At 42.6% G+C, this 26,086-nt stretch overlaps 1 protein-coding gene and 1 pseudogene across 1 annotated transcript in view; both read right to left on the minus strand.

Annotated features, from left to right (window-relative positions):
- Positions 1-167: 167 nt before the first annotated feature.
- Positions 168-979, minus strand: LOC100480068 (annotated as a pseudogene).
- A 10,917-nt stretch (positions 980-11,896) lies between these two features.
- The window catches only part of NPEPPS (aminopeptidase puromycin sensitive), an 81,495-nt gene continuing 67,305 nt past the window's right edge, over positions 11,897-26,086 (minus strand). The window contains exons 16-22 of the mRNA XM_034639933.1: positions 24,467-24,686; positions 21,666-21,808; positions 21,162-21,218; positions 17,035-17,142; positions 16,417-16,572; positions 16,069-16,116; positions 11,897-13,512 (exon numbers count right to left, since the gene is read on the minus strand). Of these exons, the coding sequence (XP_034495824.1) occupies positions 13,360-13,512; positions 16,069-16,116; positions 16,417-16,572; positions 17,035-17,142; positions 21,162-21,218; positions 21,666-21,808; positions 24,467-24,686 (885 nt within the window). The 3' untranslated portion in view covers positions 11,897-13,359. The remainder of the gene's footprint in view (positions 13,513-16,068; positions 16,117-16,416; positions 16,573-17,034; positions 17,143-21,161; positions 21,219-21,665; positions 21,809-24,466; positions 24,687-26,086) is intronic.

Here is a 26,086-nt window from a genome sequence, read left to right on the forward strand (position 1 = left end):
GGTGATTGGCCTATTTCAGTTGGCATAATGTCCTCAAGGTTCATCTATGTTGTAGCCTATATCAGAATTTCCTTCCTTGTTAAAGCTGAATAATATTCCATTGTTATGTCTATACCCCATTTTTTTTTTATCTCCTCACCCATCAGACACTTGGGCTGCTTTCGGGGTTTGGCTGTTGTGAATAATGCTGCCCTGAATGAACATGGGTGTGCATACGTCTCTTTCAATTCTTTCGGGTATATACCCAAAAGTGGGATTCCAGTAATGCATATTAATTAATTGATTAATTAATTAGCCCATGTTGAGTTATTTTTACTAGGGCAAGTGTGTATATGTCCTGTAACTTACTTCCCTTGCCAGTGTGACTGACCGGTGAGGTGTCTTCCTCTCTGTGGACATGGGCTGCCCCCCGGGCCTGGTCACAGTGTGCCACCACAGGTGGGGGCAAATCCCCTTCCTTCTGGGGGGGGGGTGCACAACCGCAGGGTTGGGACCACCGAGCGGCGTTTCCTCCTGCAGCCGCTTGAGCTCCCGCTCCCAGCTTTCCCCCCACTTCTCTCTCTCTCTCTCTCTCTCTTCTCTCGGCAAAGTAGTCAGGATACCTGGCCTCTTCGGACGGAGGGCTGCCAGTCCCCTAAGCACCACTCAGAAACCTTGTGACACTCCTATCCTCGTAGGAGGTCCCTCCTGGAGACCCAGGGAAGATGTGTGGCTGAGGATGTCGACTGCGCCAGAATTCTTCCTCCGCCTCCCTCAGCAGTTCTGTGGCCTTCACTACATCCTTTTCATTCTTCTGTTCTTCACCCCGGACTCTCATCAAACAAGCGAAGCCCGGGTGTTTGTCCCTGTGGACGCAATCTGACTCCAGGGGGCGGCACAGAGCCCGCTGATAAAGCCGCAGCACCTTATGCGGGTGGGTCAGGTAGGGACCTGGGTGCAGAACGCCATGACCGCCTGCTTCCGCCAGCAGCCGCGGGGACTCCCAGTAAATACATTTATTTTATTTTATTTTTTAAAAAGATTTTATTTATTTATTCGACAGAGATAGAGACAGCCAGCAAGAGAGGGAACACAAGCAGGGGGAGTGGGAAAGGAAGAAGCAGGCTCATAGCGGAGGAGCCTGATGTGGGGCTGGATCCCAGAACACCGGGATCACGCCCTGAGCTGAAGGCAGACACTTAACCGCTGTGCCACCCAGGCGCCCCAGTAAATACATTTAAAAAAAATTCCCCACCCAGGGACATCGGGGTGGCTCAGTCAGTTAAGCGTCTGCTTTGGGCTCAGGTCAGGATCCCAGAGTGGGGGGATCGGGTCCCACATGGCGCTCCTTGCTCACTGGGAGCCTGCTTCTCCCTCTGCCTGCTGTTCCCCCTGCTTGTGTACTCTCTCTCTCTCTGACATAATAAATAAATAAAATATTTTAAAAAAATTCTCCACCCAAAAATGATTTGAGGACACTGCCTACTACCTTCCTAAGTATCACCAAAAAAAAAAAAAAAAAAAAAAATTTCNAAAAAAAAAAAAAAAAGTTCTGAATCATGAATGAATGAATGAATGAATGGATGAACGAACAGAGTATCCAGAATGGAAAGGGGAACCAGTAGAGTGACCTACCATAAGTTTGATGGAATAAAGCTTTTCATCCTTACCCTGTGGAAGTAGCTGCAAATAATTAACCTAAGAGCCGTTGGAGCTGGACTGGAGCGGCCAAAGCTTGTTGTGTTGCCCACACATTCCCAAAGTTATACTGAAACAGAGTAAGTCTTCGCATATGAAAGGGTCACAAAGGAGGGATATGATACTCATGATACTAGGTCCATATGGGAGCGGGTGCACAAACTCAGATATTCTGGGCCTGTCACTCCACCTCCCTGAAGGATGGAGGCAGATTGGGGACTGTGGTCAGTCCCCCAATAATAAGCTGGTCATAAGTCAGTACTGAGCCCCGGACAATTTCCAGATCTTCTGATTATTCAAGATAAGACGGAAATCTCGATTTTTATATAAAATGTTGTGATATTTATTTATTTATTTTTAAAGATTTTATTTATTTGAGAGAGAGAGAGCACGGGGGGGGGGGGGGGGGGAAAAGGGGGGGGGAGGAGCAAAGGGAGAGGGAGCAGACTCCCCGCTGAGCAGGAAGCCCGATGTGGGGCTCAATCCCAGGGCCCCAAGATCAGGACCTGAGCTGAAGGCAGACGCCCAACCAACTGAGCCACCCAGGCGCTCCAAATGTTGTGATTTTTAAAAACTGGCATTTACATTTTCAAAAAGATTTAAAAAGCATTATGTCGGTCAAAGAGAAAATACAAGTTTGCAACCTCGGGTATGTAGCACGGTGGAGCACGTATGGTAGTCAGTGACCTCCAGGGAAGAACTGCGTTTGGTTTGTTGAACCAGAGCTGGGAAGGGGGTTGTGGTGATGGGGCCACAATCACCTGCAGAGCCTCTACCCTCCCGCACTGGGGTAATAGTTAATATGTTGCCCTTCTGTACCTGGATAATAGCTAGTATGTTTCAGGCAGAGAAGAAATGGCCCCAAATGAACCATGAAGTCCCCCATTGTAGTGTATCAGTGCTGGTCACATCGGAGAGGTGAACCCCAGGTTTTGCATCCATCCTGAGGTTTTGGGGTACCTACGTCGCAGAGGCGTCGTAGGAATCAAACATCACAGATTTGGAAAGGTGTTGCAATTTTCCCTAAATGTAGCAGGTGCTAAGTGGGATCATTATTTTGCCATGAACAGCTCAGAGGAGTGCCATGTTTTTGAACGGGGGGAGTGTCTACAAAAGCTGACTTAAGGAGATGCCGGGTCCAGGTTCTGACTGGAAGAGATCAAGAGCGAGGGGTGTCTGAGTGGTTCTGCTCTGGTGGGTTTGAGGAGGCAGAATGCTGATCTGTTCTGGAAGTGGTGTTGGGGAGTTGGAATGGGGTTGGGAAATACACATGGCCATAAATGGTGTGACCCTGCTCCAAACAACCGAGCTCATCCCTGGGCTTCAGGAACCTCATGCTGGAAATTTCAACCGAAATAAACTTCTGACCTTTCCATCAGTTCCCTTGGGTAAGTCAGGGTTTTATGGACTCTTTCATATTCCCACTTAGATGGGGATTTGAACTATTACTTCTATTAAGAAAGCGGCACAGCATATTATGACGACTAATGATATCATATCAGTTTTCCTATAGCGCTCAAGACCTTTCACCTGTATTCTTCTCATTTTGTTCCCTGGTGCCTCTAGAAGGTTTATTATTCTCAGTGCACAGATGCAGAAATTCATGGTTTCCCACTGTCCTTCACTTAACCTCTCACCCTTAACCTTTACCTACCTTTTCTTTCTTTCTTCCTTCCTTTTTCTTTCCTTTCTTTCTTTCTTTCTTTCTTTCTTTCTTTCTTTCTTTCAGTAATCTCTATGCCCAATGTGGGGCTCAAACTCATGACTCTGAGATTAAGAGCCACACATTCCACGGGCAGAGCCAGCCAGGCACCCCAGTGTGGAATCATTAATGTGGCCTGAGTCCCTTCCTAGTCTGGCCCCAGCCCGCCTCTCCAGATTGCTCTTCCACCACTTTTCCCAAGAGTTCTCTTTGTTCCAGCTACTCTGGATTTCCTCTGGTTCCTTAAATAGGTCAGGTTCTTTTCGGCCACAGGCCCATTGCACATGCTATTTCTTCTGCCTAGAACATCTTTCCCTCTCCTCTTTGCCTGGCTGGCGACTGCTCATCTTCCAGGCCTCCGTTCAACATCATTTCTTCATGGGAGCCTTTCCTGACTATCCAGGCGACGTCGGATTCCCTAGTAATGGCCTCTTATACTACCCGGCCCCTCCTGTTCCAAGGACTCATCACACTTGGAAGTACTCATTCAGTATTTCTTTTTCTTTTTCTTTTGAGCAGGGAGCCCGATGTGAGGCTTGATCTCAGGACCCTGGGATCATGGCCTGAGCCGAAGGCAGATGCTTAACTGGCTGAGCCACCCAGGCGCCCTCATTCCCTATTTCTCGTTCTTCTAGATGGTAAGCTTTATGAGGCAGAGACCAAATCTGCCCTATTAGATTCTGTAGCCTCAGTGCCTAGTACAATATCCTTTTGTCCTGAAAGCTTTTGTAACCATTGCCTGATGTGTGGATTCTACAGCCACGGGAATAACGCATCGAAATCATGCCTCGATTACTGCCCTTCAGCCCAGTTCTGTCAGGCTTTTCTGACAGGCTTCTTCTGATATATCAATAACCAACTTCACTATTTCACTAATATTTCAGGGTCTTGCATCAATCCTTTGATTAGTGATCAAAATGCACACCTCCCTTGGGGTGCCTGGCGTGGTTCAGTTGGTTGAGTGTCTGGCTCTTGATCTCAGCTCAGGTCTTGATCCCAGCACCATGGGTTCAAGCCCCACTTTGGGCTCCGTGCTGGGTGTGGAGCCTACTTTAAAAAAAAAAAAAAAAGCACATCTCCCACATCACACAGCAGGTTGTGAGGTTAGAACACAGTGCCACTGTGTCATTTGACAATTACTAGAAAAGGGTGGTGCTGGGACACCTGGGTGCCTCAGTCTGTTGGGCGTCTGCCTTCCACTCAGGTCATGAATCCGGTGTCCTGGGATCGAGTCCCGCATTGGGCTCCTTGCTCAGCGGGGAGCCTGCTTCTCCCTCTGCCTGCAGCTCCCCCTGCTTGTGCTCTCTATTTCTCTCTCTCTCTCTCTGACAAATAAATAAAATCCTGAAGAAAGGAAGGGCTGGCGCTGTTCTCACCTCTTGTGTGGTTTCCACGCTGCTCACCTACCAAGGAGAACCTCTGCGCACCACCGTATTGGGGGTGGTCAAGTGTGGATCACAGGTGACAGGGGCATTTGAAGGTGCCAGGCTACTCCTCTCTCAGGTGTCACCTCGGTGTGGCGCACACGTGGGTCACTTACAGATGGAAGGCACATGCATTTGTCGGAAGCAGCGAGGTATAGGCAGACGACGTATAGGCGACCCGCCGGCAGAAGCGAGGCCGTTGCTCGCGCTCACGCGGCAGGTGCTCGGCAAGCAAGCCGGGCCGGCGGGAGGAATTCGTGGCCTTGGTTCAAGTGCGGCGAGCTGACGTCCCCACGGCTTGCCATCTGTGAGAAGGGGCTCTTTCCCTCCTTCTCCTCGCCCGCCCCACAGGCCCGCTGCATCCGTCCGCAGCAAAGCCTTCGTGAAATCCATCGCCGGGGAGCTTCCTGCATCCAGTTCATGGTGAGAACCACCCAAATTCGTCACCGAACGCCCAGGCGGCGGTGCGTAGGGCTGCAGACGTTAGTCCCAAATGGAGTGCCGTTCACATCGCCAGGGCGGGAAGAACACGGAGTGAATTCGTTACACGAACCACTTATACTAGCGGAGCTAGGAGCTCCGAGCCGCGCCCCACACATGTGTGCTCCACGAAACGGGCAGTTCACATCGCGCAGCCAGGCTGGAAACACGCAGGACTCAGAATCTAAACGAGGAAGAAACGCTTCTCAAGGGTCGCATTTGCCGACGGCTTATTTGTTCTCCAGTCACCTCGTTAGGACTGAGAGCATGACTTCAGGGGTGGCAGGTCGGAGCCCAGCACACGTAGCTTCCTAAGGCAAAGAGTGAAAACGGGCGGCATCTGTTGCAAAGGGGAACAAGCAAAAGGGGCACAACCCATCTTCACGACCAAAAAATAATTAAATGCATAGAGTGTAAAAACATAGCTGGAGGGCTATTTCCCAAACTCATCTGTAATCAGGATTGTCTTTGGGAGGCAGGTTTATAAGAAGAGATAGTCACTTTTTTTCCCTTCAAAATTTAATAAATGAGTATTACATTTTTTTTTAATTTTTAAATTTTCATTTTTTTAAAAAAGATTTATTTATTTATTTATTTATTTATTTATTTATTTATTTAACAGAGAGAGAGAGCCAGTGAGAGAGGGAACACAAGTAGGGGGAGTGGGAGAGGAAGAAGCAGGCTCATAGCAGAGGAGCCTGATGTGGGGCTCGATCCCGGAACGCCAGGATCAGGCCCTGAGCCGAAGGCAGACATTAATGACTGTGCCACCCAGGCGCCCCTAATTTTTAAATTTTTAAAAAGATTTTTTTTTATTCATTTGAGAGAGAAAACAAGTGGGGGGGGGAGGGGCAGAGGGAGAGGGAGCAGCAGACTCCCTGCTGAGCAGGGAGGCCCAACACAGGGCTCGATCCCAGAACCCTGGGATCATGACCTGAGCTGAAGGCAGGCTCTTGACCAACTGAGCCACCCAGGGGCCCCTGTATTATATTTGTAAACAGAGTACAATTTTAAGTGGACAGGGGTTAGTGATACAATGTTCTTAGACGGAGAGCAATGTTACAATGAGGCTGGTAAAGAACACAAATTATGTAACTATTTTCTACTATAAACAAAAAATACACTTGCATACACTTGATGTGGAACAGGGTGGTCCAACAAACTTTCTTCAATGATGGAATATGATGTGTACCTGGTGTTACCCAGTACAGTGGCCACTAGCCATATGTGGCTAATGAACACTTGAAATGGGGAACTTAATTTTTAATTTATTTGAATTTAAACTTAAATAGCTACATATGGTTAGAGGCTACCGTACTTAGACACACAGCTCTAGAACCTTCCATTTGCTGGGAAGAAGAGTGTCAGCAGGGGCAGGGAGAGCAGACCAGACTTGGTAGCCATGTTGTCTCACATAAGTCATGTACTTTCTTGTGGTCTATACAGAGCTCCTCTGTATATTCTATTACTGTTCGAGGAAGGAAGTGAGAAACCCTGAATGGCCAAAGTAATCCTGAGAAAGAACAGCAAAGCTGGAGGTACCATACTCCTTGATTTCAAACTATATTACAAAGCTATGATAATTAAAACAATATGGTATTGGCATAAAAACAGACACAAAGATCAATGAAACAAAATAGAGAGCCGAGAAATAAACCCATTTATATGTGGTCAATTAATTTATGACAAAGGAGTTAAGATTATACAACAGGGAAAGGAGAGTCTGTTCAATAAACCGTGTTGGGAAAATGGTAAGCCACATGCAAAAGAATGAAACTTGACCACTGTCTTTCACCATACACCAAAATTAACTCAAAGTGGATTAAAGACTTGAATATTAACACCTGAAACCAGGAGCACCTGGGTGGCACAGTCGTTAAGCGTCTGCCTTTGGCTCCGGGCGTGATCCCAGAGCTCTGGGATTGAGCCCCACGTCAGGCTCCTCTGCTGAGAGCCTGCTTCTTCCTCTCCCATTCCCCCTGCTTGTGTTCCCTCTCTCCCTGGCTGTCTCTCTCTCTTTGTCAAATAAATAAATGAAATCTTAAAAAAAAAATAACACCTGAAACCATAAAACTCCTAGAAGAAAACATAGTTGGCATAGGTCCTGACAATGTTTTTTTAACCTGACACCAAAAGCAAAAGCAACAAAAGCAAAAATAAGTTAAGTGGGACTACATCATATTAAAAGCTTCTGTATAGCAAAGGAAACCAACAAAACAAAAAGGCAAACTTTACTGAATGGGAGAAAACATTTGCAAATCATGTACTGATAAGGGGCTAATATCCAAAAGATATAAAGAACTCATACAACTCAACAGCAAAAAACACCCCACAAATAATCCAATTAAAAATGGACATAAGATCTGAATAGACATTTTTTCAAAGATATGAAGACCGACAGGCACATGAAATGATGTTCAACATCATTAACCATCAGTGAAACACATATCAAAACCACAATGAGCTTTCATTTTACACCTGTCAGATCGGCTAGTATCAAAAATGAGAAACAACAAGTGTTGGCGAGGATGTGGAGAAAACTGAACGCTGTGTGCTGTTGGTGAGAATGCAGATTGGCAGCCACTATGGAAAACAGTATGGAGGGTCTTCAAAAATTAGAAAACTACCATATGATCTAGCAATTCCTCTTTTGGGTATTTATCTGAAGAAAATGAAAATACTAACTCAAGATATACGCACCCCTGTGTTCACTGCAGCATTATTTACAATAACCAAGATATGGAAACAGCCTGTGTCCATCAATGGCTGGATGAATAAGGAAATTGTAGCATACACATACACACACACACACACACACACACACACACACACACACACTAGAATATTACTCAGCCATAAAAAAGAACGAAATCTCACCATTTGTGACAACATGGATGGACCTCAAGGGCATTATGCTAAGTGAAATACACCAGATTGAGAAAGACAAATACTGAGTGATTTCTCTTAACTGTGAAATCTTAAAAAAATAACAACAAAAAACCCAAGCTCACTGATATAGAGAACAGATTGGCAGTTGCTGGAAACCCCAAAGGGTGGAGAAGGGGGTAGAAAAAAAAGAAAAAGAACCAAATGAGAGAAGGTACTTCTTTACACTCTTCAAGGCCGCGGCATTGACTTCATCCTACCACGCCCCTTTATGTTCCCCTTTCAAGTGCTCTATTCCTAGAAGAGGGAACTGACCTATTAAGAAACAACAATTGGGGCACCTGGGTGGCTCAGTCAGTTAAGGATCCAACTCTTTGCATCAGCCTCTGCACTCAGCTTGGAGTCTGCTTGAGAAACTCTCTCCCTCTCCCTCTGCCCCTCCCACTCGTGCTTTCTCTAAAATCAGTCTTACAGGGTGCCTGGGTGGCTCAGCTGGTTAAGCGTCTGCCTTCGGCTGAGGTCCTGGGATGGAGCCCCAGGGAGCCTGCTTCTCCCTCTCCCTCTTTCAAATCAATAAATAAAATCTTTAAAAAAAATCATGAAAAAGAAAGCAACAATCATCTCATCCACCCTCATTCATGTCAACTATTTTAAATGTTTTATACTTTTTCTTATAAACTGTTCCTCCATCTCCCCTTCATTATCTTGCATTCTGTGTTCTTGAGACTTCTATTAAATCATTAGCCATTCAATATTTAGTTTTCTTCTTCTTCTTAACTTCTTAGACTTCTAAATAGTAGAGATAACACTGATAATATCCATAAAATTAGTATATATAATACAAAGTAGATGATCAGATGATAGAGTGGGCTGAAATTGCAGTATAATGTAATACACCTGCACAGTTTGTCAAATTAATGATAAAGGTTAAAGTTGGTTGGGGGTGGAGGGGGAGGCAGGTGACTCAGAGGACTATGCTAGTACGGTCAGTCAAACTATGGCAAGATTTAAATTTTTTTCTTTTTCAAGATTTATTTTTTCTTCCTCATAGTCATCTTAATTGGTATACAGCATGTCTGCCGTCAGCTGCCAGCCACTTCCCTGGGAAAGCATAGATGAATAGCAAGCTATGTTTCTCCTCTGTTGCTAATTCTAGCCCAGTGTGGAACCAGAAGGTCAATGGTGAAGGCTACAGCTGCCGGATGCCAGCAACAGAGGGGCAACCAGACCTTTTTACAAAGTGCCCCTAACAGCCCAGTCGATTCTCCTTCCTCTGACCCCGCCATCGATCACACTTGCCGTCGCATGTACGAGTGGAACAAGCAATCCTCTCATTCGGTTTCCGAGGGAAAGCAGTTGTTTGGCCTCATGTTTTATTAACATGGGGGTCTCCCATCTCTTGTGCTTGTGTTTGAAACCAAACACCTTGACCGGTCTGCGTCTACTGGGGGCGGGTCAAGAAGGTACGGTCCACCTTGGGTGAGTTTTTGTATTATCACAAAAGAGAAGACAGTCTTATGAAAAATTAAACGACAACAATGCTGAGAGCCTAAAACCATGTAGTAAGAGCCTGAAACTTAATGTAGTAAGAGGAGATTCAGTTCTTACCAAGTAAGTTATTATTCAGTCAAAAATGATGCTGTCTGTAAGTATAGATTCAGTGCTATAAATAGATGATCAAAAGCTTGTTTTGTTTTCTGCCTTGCTAAGAAAAATAATCACTTACCCTACACATGTGGCTCCAAGCCTTTCTGATAACACTCTAGGACCTGTTTGGGTAATAGAACCAACAGAACTCTTTGAAAGCTACAGAACTCCTCTCATACCCTCTAGCTTGCATACTACAGAGACACTTTCTTTACAAAACATTTCAAGGGGTTCCTTGCATCCTGAAACCCATCCTTAGAAACTGGAAGTTTAAGAATTCACCCACCACCATGTACTATTCCAAAAAGCTTTACTGCTTCCCATTAATTAAAAATAATAGTATCAACCCACTNCCCCCCCCTTTTTTTTTTTTTTTTTTTGCGAATACTTTCTCTTTTTTTAAAGTAAGCTCTACGAGGAGCTTGAGACCCTGAGATCAAGAGTCACATGCTCTACTGACTGAACCAGACAGGTGCCCCACATTTCTCTTCTTTTCCAACTTTCTGATTTCCACTAAGTCTTAGGGTTAAAGGAAAATCATTCAATATATTTAAGTGTTGCATGGATCCAGCCTGACTTCTAACTGTGGAGACGTGACAATTAGTAAGAAGAGCATGGGTTTTAGAGGCCGGTGAGCTCGGGCTGACCACTGATTCTAAATTACTCGTTGTAGAACTACTTCCCCTTATGTTTTTGAGCCTGCTTCTCACCTGTAAAATGAGTCTATTACCCGATAGGGAGCTACTTAGAAGACAGACAATAAAGTAAAACATCTGACACCGAAAAGGCTGAATTAAGACCTTCAGAGACTCAAATCATCAGGACTCCAGTGCCAGAGTCAGTCAAGATATTAGTAGAAAACAGAGAACACACTTGAACTGGGTAACTGGAAGAAGGTTTAATAAAGGGACTGTTTACAAAGACATGGGCAAAGTTCAAGGGAACCAACAAGGAATAATGGAGTAATCCAGAGCTAGTAAGGGAATAGTTCTTTCTATCCCTAGATTTGAAAGGGCAAAGTGAAGGAGCTAGAAGCTTGAAAGGGCTGCTTAATAGCAGCCACGGTCTTTGGTAAAGGGACACAGACAAGCCCTGTGACCTGGGGATGAGGAAGCCTGGGAAATAAGGTGTCACTAATTGGATCAACACAGCCTAACGTCAGAGGGCAAAGGAGCCTGTTAATGCAGTCCATATGGGCCAACCCCTCCTGGTGCACAGAACAGGATGGAGAGCAGCTCTGGAGGGGACACAGAAGATCTCCTGCACCACTTCCGCCCCAGCAAAATTCAAACTACTAAACTGTTAAACACAAAACTTGCATGTATGCTGAAACTGAAATACCTTCTCTTTAGAACTTCTAATTATAAACTTCTGAGTTATTTTTTTTTTTTTAATTTTAAATAGGCTCCACATCCAACACGGGGCTTGAACTCACGACCTAGAGATCAAGAGTCACATGATCTACTGACTGAGCCAGCCAGGTGCCCTTGCATTCTTTAATAAAGCAGATTTCTTTTCTCAGACTTTCTGGTGTCCCTGCTTTGCTGGTGCCTTAACACATGCCTAGATGGCCTCCAACGCAGCCGTCAGTGTGGCCCCTGGACAGGAAAGCCTCAATAAATGGAAACTGGTAAGTCTCAAGTTAACTCCCAAATGCTAACTCAAATGATCTCTATGAGATTTCTGAGCATCGAGAACGAATTTAGAAGGAATCTTGGGATTTTTCTGTTTAGGTATTATTCATTAAGGAATTCAGAAACTGGGGCACCTAGGTGGCTCAGTCAGTTAAGCGTCTGCCTTCAGCTCAGGTCATGATCTCAGGGTCCTGGGATCGAGCCCCGCATCGGGCTCCCTGCTCAGCGGGGAACCTCCTACTTCCTCTCCCCCTCCCCCAACCTGTGCTCTCTCCCTCTGTCAAATAAATAAATACAATGTTTAAAAAAAAAAAAAAAGGAATTCAGAAACTGGATTTTCTTAGACTCAAAAAATCCTATGGTCGTAAAACTTCTTATAATCCTAATGAATGACAGGAAAATTTATAGTTTCTTGTGAAAGAGAATAAAAGAAATCAGGACATCAATTTCACATTGACATTTTTATTAACGCCAACTGTTTTTTAATTATTATTTTTTTAAAACAATAGCACAAAAATGTTTCAAGGAAGCAGTCTCACAATCTGATGACCTTCTGAAATACAGTTAAGCCACACCAAATATGAAATTCCTGTTAATAACACAAAACAAATATTTTTAAAAAGGAAAAATAAAAGGAAGAGGAAAAAGAAAGAAAAGGAAGAAAGGTAGGGGCAGAGGAAAGCAATGAGGTGTACAGTTAAAACTCACTGGATCAGGTAGGTGGGGCTTGTTAGTAGGACACACTGTTAAAGCAAAGAGTGGCACACACAGGCTTATGGTCTTTGCTGTTCTACCCAGTCACCACTAATACACGGCCCCCCGCAGTGGCGGCCACTGACTTCTTCCACGTCCACAGTGAATCGGGAGAGGCCAGTGCTGATACTGTCATGAAGAGGTTTAACTGTTGGCCTTGTTTGTTTGTTTTTTTTAGCAGAGTAACTGCTTCGGGACGGCCTGGCTGAAAACCCTTTCATTTCTATGTCTCACCTATATGCAGCTCAGGGCTCTTAAAAGTTATCTTAAAAAAGAAAGAAAAAATAATGTTTATCAGTTTCTCTTATTTAATGTGGCTATAAAAGATGTTTCCTTATTATTTCTTTATCTCTAAGAAGGACACCGGGGGTGGGGGCTGGGGGTGGAAATAAGAGGAAGAAAAAACCCAGACCAGGATAGATTTGGGTTTTTTTAACCTTTTTTTTTTTTCTTTTGGCCAGGGGGGTCACACGGAAGGGATGGCATGGAGGAAAATTATGATCCTTGGTTCAGATTGAGTTATGCAGGAAAATATATCCTCCTGATCAATCCCCATGCCAAAACAAAAAAAACCAAAAAAAAAAACAAAACAAAACCAACCCAAAACAAAACACCCCAACAAACCCAAAAAACCAAAAAACACTTGGAATTATGCACAGATCTATGTTATACCAGCTATCAGCCTTTCATGTTTAACCATTCCCAGCAATGGACACTACCCTTGGCTTGTAGGCTGCTTGCAGAACCCACTTCACAAAAAATCTTCTTCACCCAGAAGCCTCTAGTTTTCTTTTGGTAGGTTATAAAAACAGAACATCTGTCATTAACAGGAGAGTGTTAAATACTTTTAACCACTGACAAGGCTTCAGGAAGTTTCACAGTTTCGTTATGCTCTATTTTATTACTATCATATTTACATTTTTATTTTTTATTTTTATTTTTATTTTTTTGCTGAATTGCTGATTTTCCTTTTTTCAATAGAATTTAATTCTGGAGTGTGAGCAGGAACCAGTTAACTACATTCATTGTCCAACCCCCACTGGTTTGAAAGAAGACTCCAAATTCTCGGCATGTGAATCAGCTGTTCGGTAGCCCCACCTTATCCCCCCCCCCGCCCCCCCGCAGCCAAGCAGCAGAACGGCAGCGCGCTCAGGGCTCACGCGGTAGGTGGGGAGGCCTTTCGCTGAAGGAGGTACTGGTGAATGCTCTCAGCATCTCGCTTTAGCCAAGCAGCATTCAGCAGGATATTTTCACAACACTGCTGGATGGTGCGCTCAGCTGAAGGAGCCGGATGACTCTCGAAGAAAGCCTGGTATCAACACAGAATGTAGGATCATTACTAGTGATAGTAAGAAGGTAATAATATCCCAGGTCATGAAAAAATACCCACTGTTCTGTAAAGGATTCAAAAGCTTCAATCATGAAAATTTACCACTGCCACTCCCAGACTAAAAGAAAACAAGCAGCTCCTTGAACTTGCATATAGGAATTCTTCTCCAAATATATGCTTAAAATCGAATCGCAAGTTAATAAAGAGAACCTATGGCCTTTCTTTTAGATCCATCATCTAGCGGTTAGTGTACGCTTTGGAATTAGGCTTGGGACTCAAATCTAGGCTTGGTCATGTATAGCCTATGACTTTTAGTTAAATTAACTCTTCTGTTTTCTCATTTATGAGAAAATATTTACTCCAGAAGATTAAAGAGAAATCCATATAAACTTAACATAATAGTTGGCACGCAGAGTCCTTAAGGACTCAAAACACATTTGGCTGCTTTTTTTTTTTTTAAAGATTTTATTTATTTATGTGACAGAGAGACAGCCAGAGAGAGAGGGAACACAGCAGGGGAGTGGGAAAGGAAGAAGTAGGCTCCCAGCAGAGGAGCCTGATGTGGGACTGGATCCCGGAATGCCAGGATCACGCCCTGAGCTGAAGGCAGCAGCCTAATGACTGCGCTACCCAGGCGCCCCCATTTGGCTGCTTCTAATACAGATTAATTTGAGAAGGATGATAAAACTGCATCGTTTCGATTACTGCTCCACAGACTCACATTTTTCATACAAGACTATTTCTGAGTTTATTATAATTTATTACAAAGCTTATTGACTAAAGATGCAATAAACTATTTTCTAATGAAGTATACCAAGTTTCACAGAAAACAAAGCAACTCTTGGGGCACCTGGGTGGCTCAGTCGATTAAGCATTCGACTCTTGACTTCAGCTCAGGTCACAATTTCGGGGTCCTGGGATCAAGCCCCTCGTCAGGCTGCAGGCTCAGTGGAGAGTCTGCTTGAGATTCTCTCTCTCCCTCTGCCCCTCCCCCCACTCTCTCTCACTTTCACTCACTCTTTCTCTGAAATAAATAAGATCTTTTTAAAAAATGAAAACAAAGCACCTCTTAAGTACCAACCAGCAAAAGGATGGGGGTCTTTACTTTGAACTAGTCATCACAGGTGTAAAAGAGAGAATGATTAATTCAACAGATTAAGTCTAGAACTTTTAGAAATCAATAACCTTATTTTGTTTACATAGATGACAATGGCTCCTGCTCCAAAGCTCCTTAGGGCCTGAGTAAGATACAGGACTTGTCCTCATTCCATCTCAACAAATATACTACCATTTCCATATAAGAAACCTGGGAATTATCCTCAACTCTTCCTTCTTCCTCTGCCAGGTTCACAACACAGAGAAGCCACTCAGTAAATATTTGCTGAACTAAAGATTCACAAAATCAAGCCCCCTGAATTCCATTACTCCATCTCTCCCAAGCTACTCTATCATCCTTGCTTGGAGAGTTAGCGTCCCAACATCTTCTCTTCCCCCCATTCCATATTATTCTCCACACTGCAGCCAGACTGAAATTTTTATCAAACAAATCACATCAACTCACTCTGTTTATAAGCAATTCAAGGGCTTTCCATTCTTAGGAAAATCTTCACACAGCCTACAAGGCCCTCCACAGTCTGGCCTCTACCTATCTTACCAGCCTCAGCTCCGCCACTCACTGCCCTTCCCCTCCAAACCCAGTATATGTACTTCTCCTTTGGAGCACTTACATCCTTTACGATAAAGGAACGGTCTGCACAATATACAATGCAAACTAAATGAAGGCACAGATCAAGTCTTCCACTGTTTTCTCAAGACCAGAAATCTTAAAATCTTATTCCTAACAATGGTTTGTGGAGTGAATGAAACAACACTATACCTCTCAGAACTTCCAAATTTACACCTCATGACTCCATTGCCTTCAAGAAGATGAAGGTGGAAATAACAATTCGAAAGTACTTCACAGTTAAGTGCAATGGAAGGCTTCAAGTTAAGATTTTCCTAATCAGTGCAGATTCCTCCTCAAATGCTGAACTTTACCGCTTAACTGATTATTATGCTCTGTAAAGGCTAAGAGGAGAGTCCCTACATAGCCATCTTGTCTCCCTGTGCATATGACAGACCTATGAAGGTTATTAGGAAAAAAAGAACCATTATCAAGGACCTACTACTCCTTTCCAGTCCCACTATGTTTCTCTAAATAATAGTCTTATTTCATTTTATGGACGATGAGATAGAGAGAACTCATGGGGGTTAAACACTTGCTTGAAGTCACATAGCTCAACAGGGCAGGGCATGGATTTCTACTCAGATTGACTGATTTCAAGTTCCACGTTCTTTCAACCATATTTCAGTGCCCTCAAAGATGATTCCAACCCCAAATTCTTCAAGCATTAAAGACACAACCCAAGCTATCTTTTTCTAAGCAAAAACAAGGATAAATACAGCATTATCCCAACACTGTATGATCACAATTTGGCTCATTAGTGTTTTTACTTACTAGCTTGAAAAGTAAAAAGTAAACAGCACTTTGCTTACCTTCACCTCTCCAGCCATTTTATCAACTGCAAATCCCTCAACTGATAGCTGAAAAAACAACAGTTTAAACAGTAAATGCAACTAAAAGAGGCCAGGAACAAAATTCCATTTATCCTATAAACGAATCATTCTATTCTCTCCCAACTACAGAATATTCTAGAGGGTATAGGATGTGTGATGGACAAGACCTTTAATAAAGCTAGTAACTATTAAAGGAACTCTTTCTTCTTTTTTTAAGAAACTCTTATTAAAGCGCAAAGACCAGAGTCTATAGGCCTAGTGAACCATGGACGTCTCCAAATAACACCCATCATTAACAAGGTACTCAAAATAAAAATCTTCACATACCTTTATTAGTCTGGATATTAAGAATCCTCCCTGGTATCGATTATAAAGTTCTTCCCAGTTGTCTTTTATAAACTTCCAAGCAGCCTTCCTTCCATGCTTGCTGCCTCCAGCCACTCCACCAATTACTGATACAGTGTCCTGTGGACGTACCTCTTCCTAAAAATAGAAAGAGAACTAAAGATCTACGCTTTTGATTTTTAGTTGGTACTCAGGTAATCACACTGAAGACCCTCACTCCATGTTTTAGGAATAACTGGCACCAGAAGCTTCCAGCAAAGAGGAGAATGTTTAACCTAAAGAGGAGCCGAACTGCGAGTGAGACACTGAGACAAGTGGGAACAGGCTGCTTGGGTTCCTACACGGTAAAGAAAGGGACAGACAGAAGGCAGGTAGAGGGATAAGTAGGTTTTCCAGTTTATTTCTGCTTCCAACTACATTGATTCTCACCATCAGAGGGAGATGTACGGGTCAGTAGCAAATGCCCACTCCATTTCCCCCAGACTAAGAGGAAGCCTTAGTTCAGGGTTAAAGCAGATCAAGACGATACTGAGTCCAAGAATCCCGCCACAGATCAGTGGGTTACAGCTCCCTCTACATGCAGTTTTCGTTGTAACTTACCGAAAGTGCAAACGTGAGGACTTTTTGAATCAATTCAGGTGAAAGAGTAGCCCCAAGGACCCTTTCAATTCGGTTTTTCTCTTCCTGCATATCTGCTTGTTTGTGAAGCTACAGTGAAAAAACAAAGACAGAGATAGTTAACTCTCCCCTAGAAGTTATGCATATGCTTGTGTGAGCTTCTCCCCCAAGCTTTTGCTCTACAGTCTCGCTGGCTGAGATTGCAGGGTGCGACGTTAACAAAAGATGATACTTCTCAAGATGTTCGGGCACTACATTTATCACATGCCATTATGGGAAGTCACTAGTGTAAGTGTGAACTGTGTCAATGGCTTGTCATCAGTTCTGAGCAGTTTAACATCAAGATCTGAGGGGTATGATGTCTGACTAATGTTCTATGTTAGAGGAACAAACCAATCATCGCTAATACCATTGAAGGTCATCAGTTTAATTTCTAATAGTAAAAAATAAATGCTAACATTAATTCATGAGTCTCTGATCACTGGGATTCTGTATTATCACATTTTTCAACTGAAAAATCAGCACATGCTGAATGCAGAAAATCAGGAAAATAGAGAAGCATAAAGAAAAAATTAAATTATTGGGGTCCCTGGGTGGCTCAATCAGTCGGGCTCTCTGCTCAGTGGGAAGTCTGCTTCTCCCTCTCCCTCTGCCCCTCACCCCCACTCATGTTCTTTCTCTCTCTCAAATAAATGAATAAAATCTTTAGGGAAAAGAAAGAGAAAAAATTAAATTATTATGGTATGTACATTTTCAAATTGGAAATAAGATCATCTTATACCTGTTTTTTTGTGATCTTTTAAAAATTATTGAATTACAGGTAAGTTTTATTTTCTTTATACTTTTGTAGTCTCTAAATCTTCCATAGTGAATATACCAAGTCTTTTTTTAATCATCAGAAGCAAAACATTATTATACATTTAAAAAGGTGAGAATTACATGCTTCATTCCCCCTTCTGATTACCCCCCTTTCTTTATCCCTTTCTTCCCCTACCGATCTTCCTAGTTCTTATGTTCCATAGATGAGAGAAATCATATGATAATTGTCTTTCTCTGCTTGACTTATTTCACTTAGCATTATCTCCTCCAGTGCCGTCCATGTTGCAGCAAATGTTGAGAATTCGTTCTTTCTGATAGCTGAGTAATATTCCATTGTATATATGGACCACAGCTTCTTAATCCAGTCATCTGTTGAAGGGCATCTCGGCTCCTTCCATGATTTGGCTATTGTGGACAATGCAGCTATGAACATTGGGGTGCATATGGCCCTTCTCTTTACTACGTCTGTATCTTTGGGGTAAACACCCAGTAGTGCAATGGCTGGGTCATAGGGTAGTTCAATTTTTAACTTTTTAAGGGACCTCCACACTGTTTTCCAGAGTGGCTGTACCAACTTGCATTCCCACCAACAATGTAGGAGGGATCCCCTTTCTCCACATCCTCTCCAACAATTGTTGTTTCTTGCCTTGTCTATCTTTGCCATTCTAACTGGCGTAAGGTGGTATCTTAGTGTGGTTTTGATTTGAATTTCCCTGATGGCTAATGATTTTGAACATTTTTTCATGTGTCTGTTAGCCATTTGTATGTCATCATTGGAAAAGTGTCTGTTCATATCTTATGCCCATTTTATGATTTATTTGTTTCTCACGTATTGAGTTTGAGAAGTTCTTTGTAGATCTTGGAGACTATGGACTCTGAGAAACAAACCGAGGGCTTCAGAGGGGAGGGGGTGTGGGAATGGGATAGACTGGTGATGGGTAGTAAGGAGGGCACGTATTGCATGGTACACTGGGTGTTATACGCAACTAATGAATTATCGAACTTTACATCAAAAACCTGGGATGTACTGTATGGTGACTAACATAATATAATAAAAAAACATTAAAAAAAAAGTGAGAATTACAAAGTTATATGAGATACCTCTCCAAGTCAACTTAATCTATAGTCTCTGTTGATCTTCTCTCCCACTGAAGATTCTACACTGACCAGTGTCTGCAGACCCCAGCACAGGTCCCAGTTTCCTCTTCCTTTCCTTTGGACCCTTTTGAGCAGCAGTGTGGTAAAATAAATAGGAAGTCAGGAGACCTGGGTTCTAGTCCCAGTTTTGCCTCTAACTAGCTGTGTGATTTTGACTAAGTCCTTAGACTCTCTGGATCTCAGTTTCCCCACCTGTAAAATGAGTGGGGTGGAAAGATAATTTCTAAGGTCCTTTTCAGCTCCAATACTCAAGGTATGAACGCTGGCTTTCAGGAAGCATTGTTTTCCCCAAGGAGAACCTATTACACTAGTCCACTAGATGGCACCATAACACCACATTCTAAATACACTTTGGACTAAAAGTATTTTTTTTTTAATCCTGCCTCATTATTCCCAAATTGCCAACAGAAAACAATCTTCCTCATCTCCCATCAACTGGTTCCTTGAAGAAACCTAATTTGGCCTTCATTAGTGCTGTCCTTATAGTAAAGCAGAATTACATTCAGCTCCCTTGCGTTAAAAGATGCAAACACTTATTAACTATACATACTAGTACTAGTGTATGCCAGGACATGAAAATGTCAAGGTTATCTGTCATGAGAATTCCAGAACCCCTATTTTGTTCTATACTTTTATGGAAAAGACAAAACCCACAAATACCTGATTTCATATGCAAAAAAATACGTGATTTATAATGCACAGGTTCACAGAACATTAAGAATAAGAAAGGAGGGGCGCCTGGGTGGCACAGCGGTTGAGCGTCTGCCTTCGGCTCAGGGCGTGGTCCCGGCGTTATGGGATCGAGCCCCACATCAGGCTCCTCCGCTATGAGCCTGCTTCTTCCTCTCCCACTCCCCCTGCTTGTGTTCCCTCTCTCGCTGGCTGTCTCTATCTATCTCTGTCAAATAAAGGAATAAAATCTTAAAAAAAAAAAAGATACTGGATTAAAAAAAAAAAAAAGAATAAGAAAGGACCTCAATGTCATTTAATTGAAGGGTAAACCCAAAGTGTAATTTTATATTATTAGAAAGGAAACTCTTGTACAAGATCAGTAGTTAAAGTGGCACATTTTGAGTTTCTTAATTAAAGTATAAACTTTTTCAACCTATTCTAATCATTTAAACAGGATTTGTTGAAAACTAAATACTAGAAATTAGATTTGCAACTCTGATCCACTTGAGATCAGAAAAGTGATCTCAATCCACTAAAGATGGAAGTAATAAAGCACATCCCATTCCTGTTCTGTTTGTTTCCCCCTAAGTGAGGGTCTTTAAATGAATGGGCTTTATGGGTCTGACAGGTAATTTGGGTATTTAGGCACATTCTGCACATTTTATTTGATGCTAATAGATTCAGCTCCCTCCATCTCTGATGCAACCAGAATAGTCAAGTTATTTCTTAGACTGATAACTACAAGGACAGGGACTGGAGACAGCACTTGTTTCACAGTATTAGTATCAGAGTTTAATTATACGCCAACCACCCTGGGAAAACTACAGGCAGGTCAATTAATTTCCTGTCCATTCATAAAAGGTACCGGCATAGCTCAAACCCTGGAGACACCTGACCATCTATCCCCTAGGCACAGACACAAACCTCTTCTTTAATATGGGAAGTACCCTAGTAAGTTTATACTGAAGGGAAAAATTTTAAGAACTTGACATGTTAATAATCAAAACGAATATTTCAATTTTTAGATTTAAGTTGCATAAACTTATGAATAAAAAAAGTGAAGAAATCAGATGACTTTCGGGATTGTACTGGTAGTATACACCAACAGACATTATATATTTCTCCCATGGTTTCTTTTCTTTTTGAGAGAGAAAAAGAGACGTGTGTGCACATGCTTGAGGTGGGGGAGGGGGGGCGCCGAGGGAGAGCGAGAATCCCTGCTGAGTGCAGAGCCCAACATGGAGCTCCATCTAATGACCTAAGATCATGACCTGAGCTGAAATCAAGGGTCGAGCCACCCAGGCACCCCTCCCATAGTTTCTTAGTATTTGCCTGTCTCCAATATGCATATCTGCATATATTTCTTTTGTGAGCAGACTTTTAACCACCTAAAGCTCATAATCTCTGTGTCAACCCAAGTTCAACAGCAGAAAATGGGAGCCCTTTCCAAATTTACTCACCTTTAGCATAATGTCTAAGGTGGTGCCATCACCATGCTTCAAAACAGTCAGATAGACCTACAAGAGAATACAGGAACAAAAAAGAAGGCATCTGATTAAACATATCTTGTTCCAAATAGTCCAATGTTAGAAAAGACATAAAGCAAGTAAAAAAACTTATAAGTCGCTGTGTGTGGATGTTACACACAAATTGTGGCAAAGAGCTTAGAGGCCACAACTGAAAACCAGCTAGGCAGACAGCATGAGGTAAGGGCAGCGCACACCAGTTCTCTCAGGGCAATGTGCACTGGCGATGACCTTTCAGTACCAGAGTGTGGTCTGAGGAACTTTAAACAAAGGAAAAGCTGGCTAAAACCCCCCTAAATGGCACCTATTAAATCAGAGTCAGGCATGATTTGTGGGTCAGTACTTAGGTCATTTTTGGTTACCATTACATACACTCCACACTATACACAGAATGATGCAGTCACTTAGAAATCAAGGTTATTTATCATGAAAACCTACAGGACTCCTCAGATCAGCGGAGAGAATCTGTTTCCCTTCTACGTGGTCCTTAAACCGACGACGGGCTTCTTCTAACGTTGCCTTATGTCCTGCTTTTCCTAGTTTGCCCAGAACCAAGCCCCTCAGGAGTGCATCTAGATGACCTGATTAAGAAGTAAAAGAGACATGAAACTGCTTAAAATCCTGTTTTCACAAATGTGCCACCTGGCTATCTTGTAATTGTGCTATACTATGTCTACCAGCTTGAACAAACACAATCAATTACCTTAGTACTTGAGAGAACACCTGATTTACATTATTCACATCGTAAGAGTAAAATGAAGTGCTAAACAGACTAGATAAACAAATAAATTTGCTGACTTTGTCTACAAATGCCAAAGATGTGAATTTATTAAATGTTCGCTCCACCTAGGTAATTACACTGCTAAGGATTGTATGTGAAAGGAACAGGCTTAGATCATGCAGACTTGACCCAAGATTCAGAGAAAGGTCACGTACAGAACTCATATGCTGTGTATAATAAACTGAAATCTTAGATTTAAAAAGATCAACCTCCGATGGATCTATTCACTCCAAAGATGTGCAAATGTGCAGTTAGCACATAAAGAGATGTTCAACATTGGTCATTAGGGAAATGCAAATCAAAACCACAGTGAGCTGCCACTTTACACCCACAAGCATGACTGAAAAAGACAATAACAAACACTGTCAAGGACGTGGAGAAATTAGAACCCTCATACATTGCTGGTGGGAGTGTAAAATGTTGCGGCCACTTTGAAAAACAACCTGGCGATTAGGAAGTTAACCTGGCGATTAGAGGTTAAACACGGAGTTACCATATGATCCAGCAATGCCACACTTAGGTATACACCCAAGAGAAATGAAAGCGCTATGTCCTCACAAAAACTTGTATATACATGTTCACAGCAGTATTCACAACTGTTTTCAAGTAGAAACCATCCAAACACCCATCAAGTGATGAATATACAAAATGCGGTACGCCCATACAACAGAATGTTCTTCAGCTGTAAAAGGAGTGCAGTACTGATGTACAATGCAACATGGATGTACCTTGGAAACATTCTACTAAGTGAAAAATGCGGGACACGAAAGACTACATGGGGTACAAGTCCACTGATACGAAATGTCCCGAGTAGGCAAATCCATAGAGACAGAGAGCAGATTAGTGGTTGCCAGGGACGGGGGTGGTCAGCGAATGGGGAGTGACTGCCAATGGATATGGAGTCTCATGGCTATAAATACCATCTGCACACTGACTGGATTTATTCAGCCCAGACCTCTAGGCACGATACTCTCCACCAGGCTGTCTAAAAGGACCTCACATTTCCTGTGTCCCGAACCCAACTCTTGATTGCCTCTGCCCCAGCCTGTTTCTACGGCAGTCTTCCCCATTCCTGGAGATGGCAACTTCGCTCCTCCGGTCTTCAGGCCAGAATGTGGGGGCTCCTCTTACTCCATGCAGCCAATCCACCACCAAACAGGTTCACTTCTACCTTCAAAACACCCAGAATTTACCACCTCCAAGTGCGAGCTGCAACCAGCGCCTCGAGCGGACAACTGAAACAGCTTTGTGATTTGTCTCCCGGCTCCTTTCCCTGGCCTCCCGACTCCAGTCTGGTTTTCACACAGCTGAGTACATCCAGTCATGTTCTGCTTCAACTCTCAACGCTGCCACTTTCTCACACCACTAACTGTGAAAGTCCAAAATGCCGTACTAGCTCCCACAGGTCCTACAGGAGCTGAGCTGCTTCCCACTCCGTCTCCCTCACGTACTCTGTCCTGACTGTTACTACTACAACAGGCCAAGCGCGCTCTGCCGCAGGCCTTCTGCACCGGCTGCCCCCTGTCCGGACCATTTCCCTCTAGACAGCCTCTCAGCTCCCCGTCATACCACCTCATCACTGGCGACGACTGCGCTGACCACTCTCGATGAGCTACCGGCCCCCTCCTCTTTGTCCACCTCACCTAACTGTATTTTTCTTCATGATACCTGCTGCTACCTAAAATATCATATATTTAATGGTGTGCTGTGTCTCCCATGAGAACGTAAGCCACACAGGGCAATGCTTTCTTCACCGCTGTACCACCAGCTCCCAGAATAGTACCTGGTATTTACTAGGTGCATAAATATTTGTTGAATCAATGAAGGGAAAACACAGAGCGTTAGGTAATTGTTACTGCTGTTCTTATTGCAAAAGACCCCCTCCCAGATCAAGACTGCTCGGGAGGAAATACCACCTTTAGTTATTTGCAGATGGTAGAAAGTAATTATATATATAGCCTTAAGATCACCATGCCCAACATTTACAGTACAGCAAAAAAGAGTAAACATATGATTACAGAAATAATCAGAGGAGAGAACACATGGAGAAAGTAAGTAACTTCCTTAATTCAGGTCCTGTCTCTCAGTATCTTTACAAGTTGTACATATAAGGTGCCCAGTATTTAGGGTAATAATAAATAAATTAATCCAAAATTCTCTTTAGTTTTTCTTGATTATAGATGGGTTTTTGGAACTCTGTAAAAGATTTCTATTTCCACCATTTGCTTTGCTTACAAATCATATTTAGCAGTGAATACACATAATCACCACTGTTTTTATGTTGTGATCCATGTCATTTCACCAGTAAACTTAAAAGCCCTAAGATTTAATTTCTGGCGAGCTGAATACACGGTAACATCCAGCAGATAACAGAGATGCTACCGATACTGTCAACCACAGCTGCGTACAAAAGGATCAATTTCTCATCAATTCCTTCCCCATTCAGTACATCCATTACCTTCTCCAGGTTTGGGGTCCCAGCCCAGTCTCTCCCCTATAGGTGAAAAGACATCTTTCACAAACTCCTGGATTTCCTCATAGAAGTCTGTGTGGGACAAGAGAGTTGAAAGAATCCCCAGGTTACAGCTCAGGTCGCTCCATACAGTATAATTGGGCTCATTCACAAAAGCCTCCATGACTTTTAGAACCTCTACAGTGCTAATGATTCCAGCTCGAGCCTGGGATAGGAAAAAACATAAATTAATCTAGTTTTCAAACAAAAACGAAAACAAAAAAATACAAGCATGCATTTTCAGCATTATCTATTGCTAGTTAGTCATATCTCTGGTTTAAAGCAAATGAGACTATATAAAATTCAGGATATTATTAGAATAAAAATCCTATCATGACAACATTCCTTATTTACTTTTTTGCTATTTATAAAGGAGGCATGTAAAAAAGCACACTTTGGTGACAGGCGGTTGCTACACTCGTGGTGAGCACAGCATAACGTATAGACTTGTGGAATCAGTATGTTGTACACCTGACACTAACGTAACATGGTGTGTCAACTATACTTCAATGGGAAAGAAAAAGAAAGGAAAGGAAAGGAAAGAAAGAAAGAAAGAAAGAAAGAAAGAAAGAAAGAAAGAAAGAAAGAAAGGAACGAAGGAAGGAAGGAAGGAAGAAAAAAGCAAGCAAGAAAGAAAACTGTTAACTTCCTATTTCTACCCAGTGTCTGGGGCCTTGGCTTTGTTTTCACTTTAAAAATTCTCATACTTTCAGAAAAGATGCAAAAATAGTTAGGGCTTTGGTTTTTGACAGAGGCTCTTTCAAAACTGGACCTGCAAACTATGTCAACTTCAGCCTGTCCTTTACTCCTTTCTAAAGGAAGGCAAACTGGAAGGCACTACAAATTCAGAGTCCTTTCAGAATTAACTAACAGAGCTAGGAAAAAGAACTTCTGTTACAGCAGCCAACTGCACAAACACACCACTCTCCTGGGACAGGTCTCTCTCAGCAATGAGATCAGCAGATGTGAGGTTTTGTGCATCAATGCTAATCTGTGTTTATACAAAGGAGGAATCCAAAACCAGTTACTGCAGAGGGGAGGGAAAATTTCAAGTCCAATTTAAAGGAACACTAGGAGGAATCTGACAATTTTATCACAGACATCTGGAAATTATCTAACCTATGTTGGAGTCATAAAGATAATACTACTAATTGCTGATTTAAATCCTTTCTGGAACAAAGCCAAATATAATTCTAAAGCTAATGGGCTATTATTATTTGAGTAGCAATGGAATGTTAAAAAATTCTAGATGTTTCCAGCAAAGTACAATCACTATTTTAGAAAATTTAAATCACTCTGAATTAATTATTAAAAAAAAACACATCAGTAGAGAAATTTCTTCAAGGCTCATACCTATTTCTACTGAAAAGAATTTCTGCCTTACAAAGGATAGTTTTAGTTGTAAAACCTGGCTTGGGAGTAGTGAGATGGGAGTTGCTTCTGGTAAATTAGATAGGTTCAATCTTGTCCTGTTAATTAATTAGTCATTTGCTCTAGTCCCAAAAGGTGTTCAACCTTCAGGAAGAACCATATTCTTCTAATTATGTTTCAGTCGGACACTCCAGG

The sequence above is a fragment of the Ailuropoda melanoleuca genome, chromosome 13 (genome assembly GCF_002007445.2).
Source record: "Ailuropoda melanoleuca isolate Jingjing chromosome 13, ASM200744v2, whole genome shotgun sequence".
NCBI lineage: Eukaryota > Metazoa > Chordata > Mammalia > Carnivora > Ursidae > Ailuropoda > Ailuropoda melanoleuca.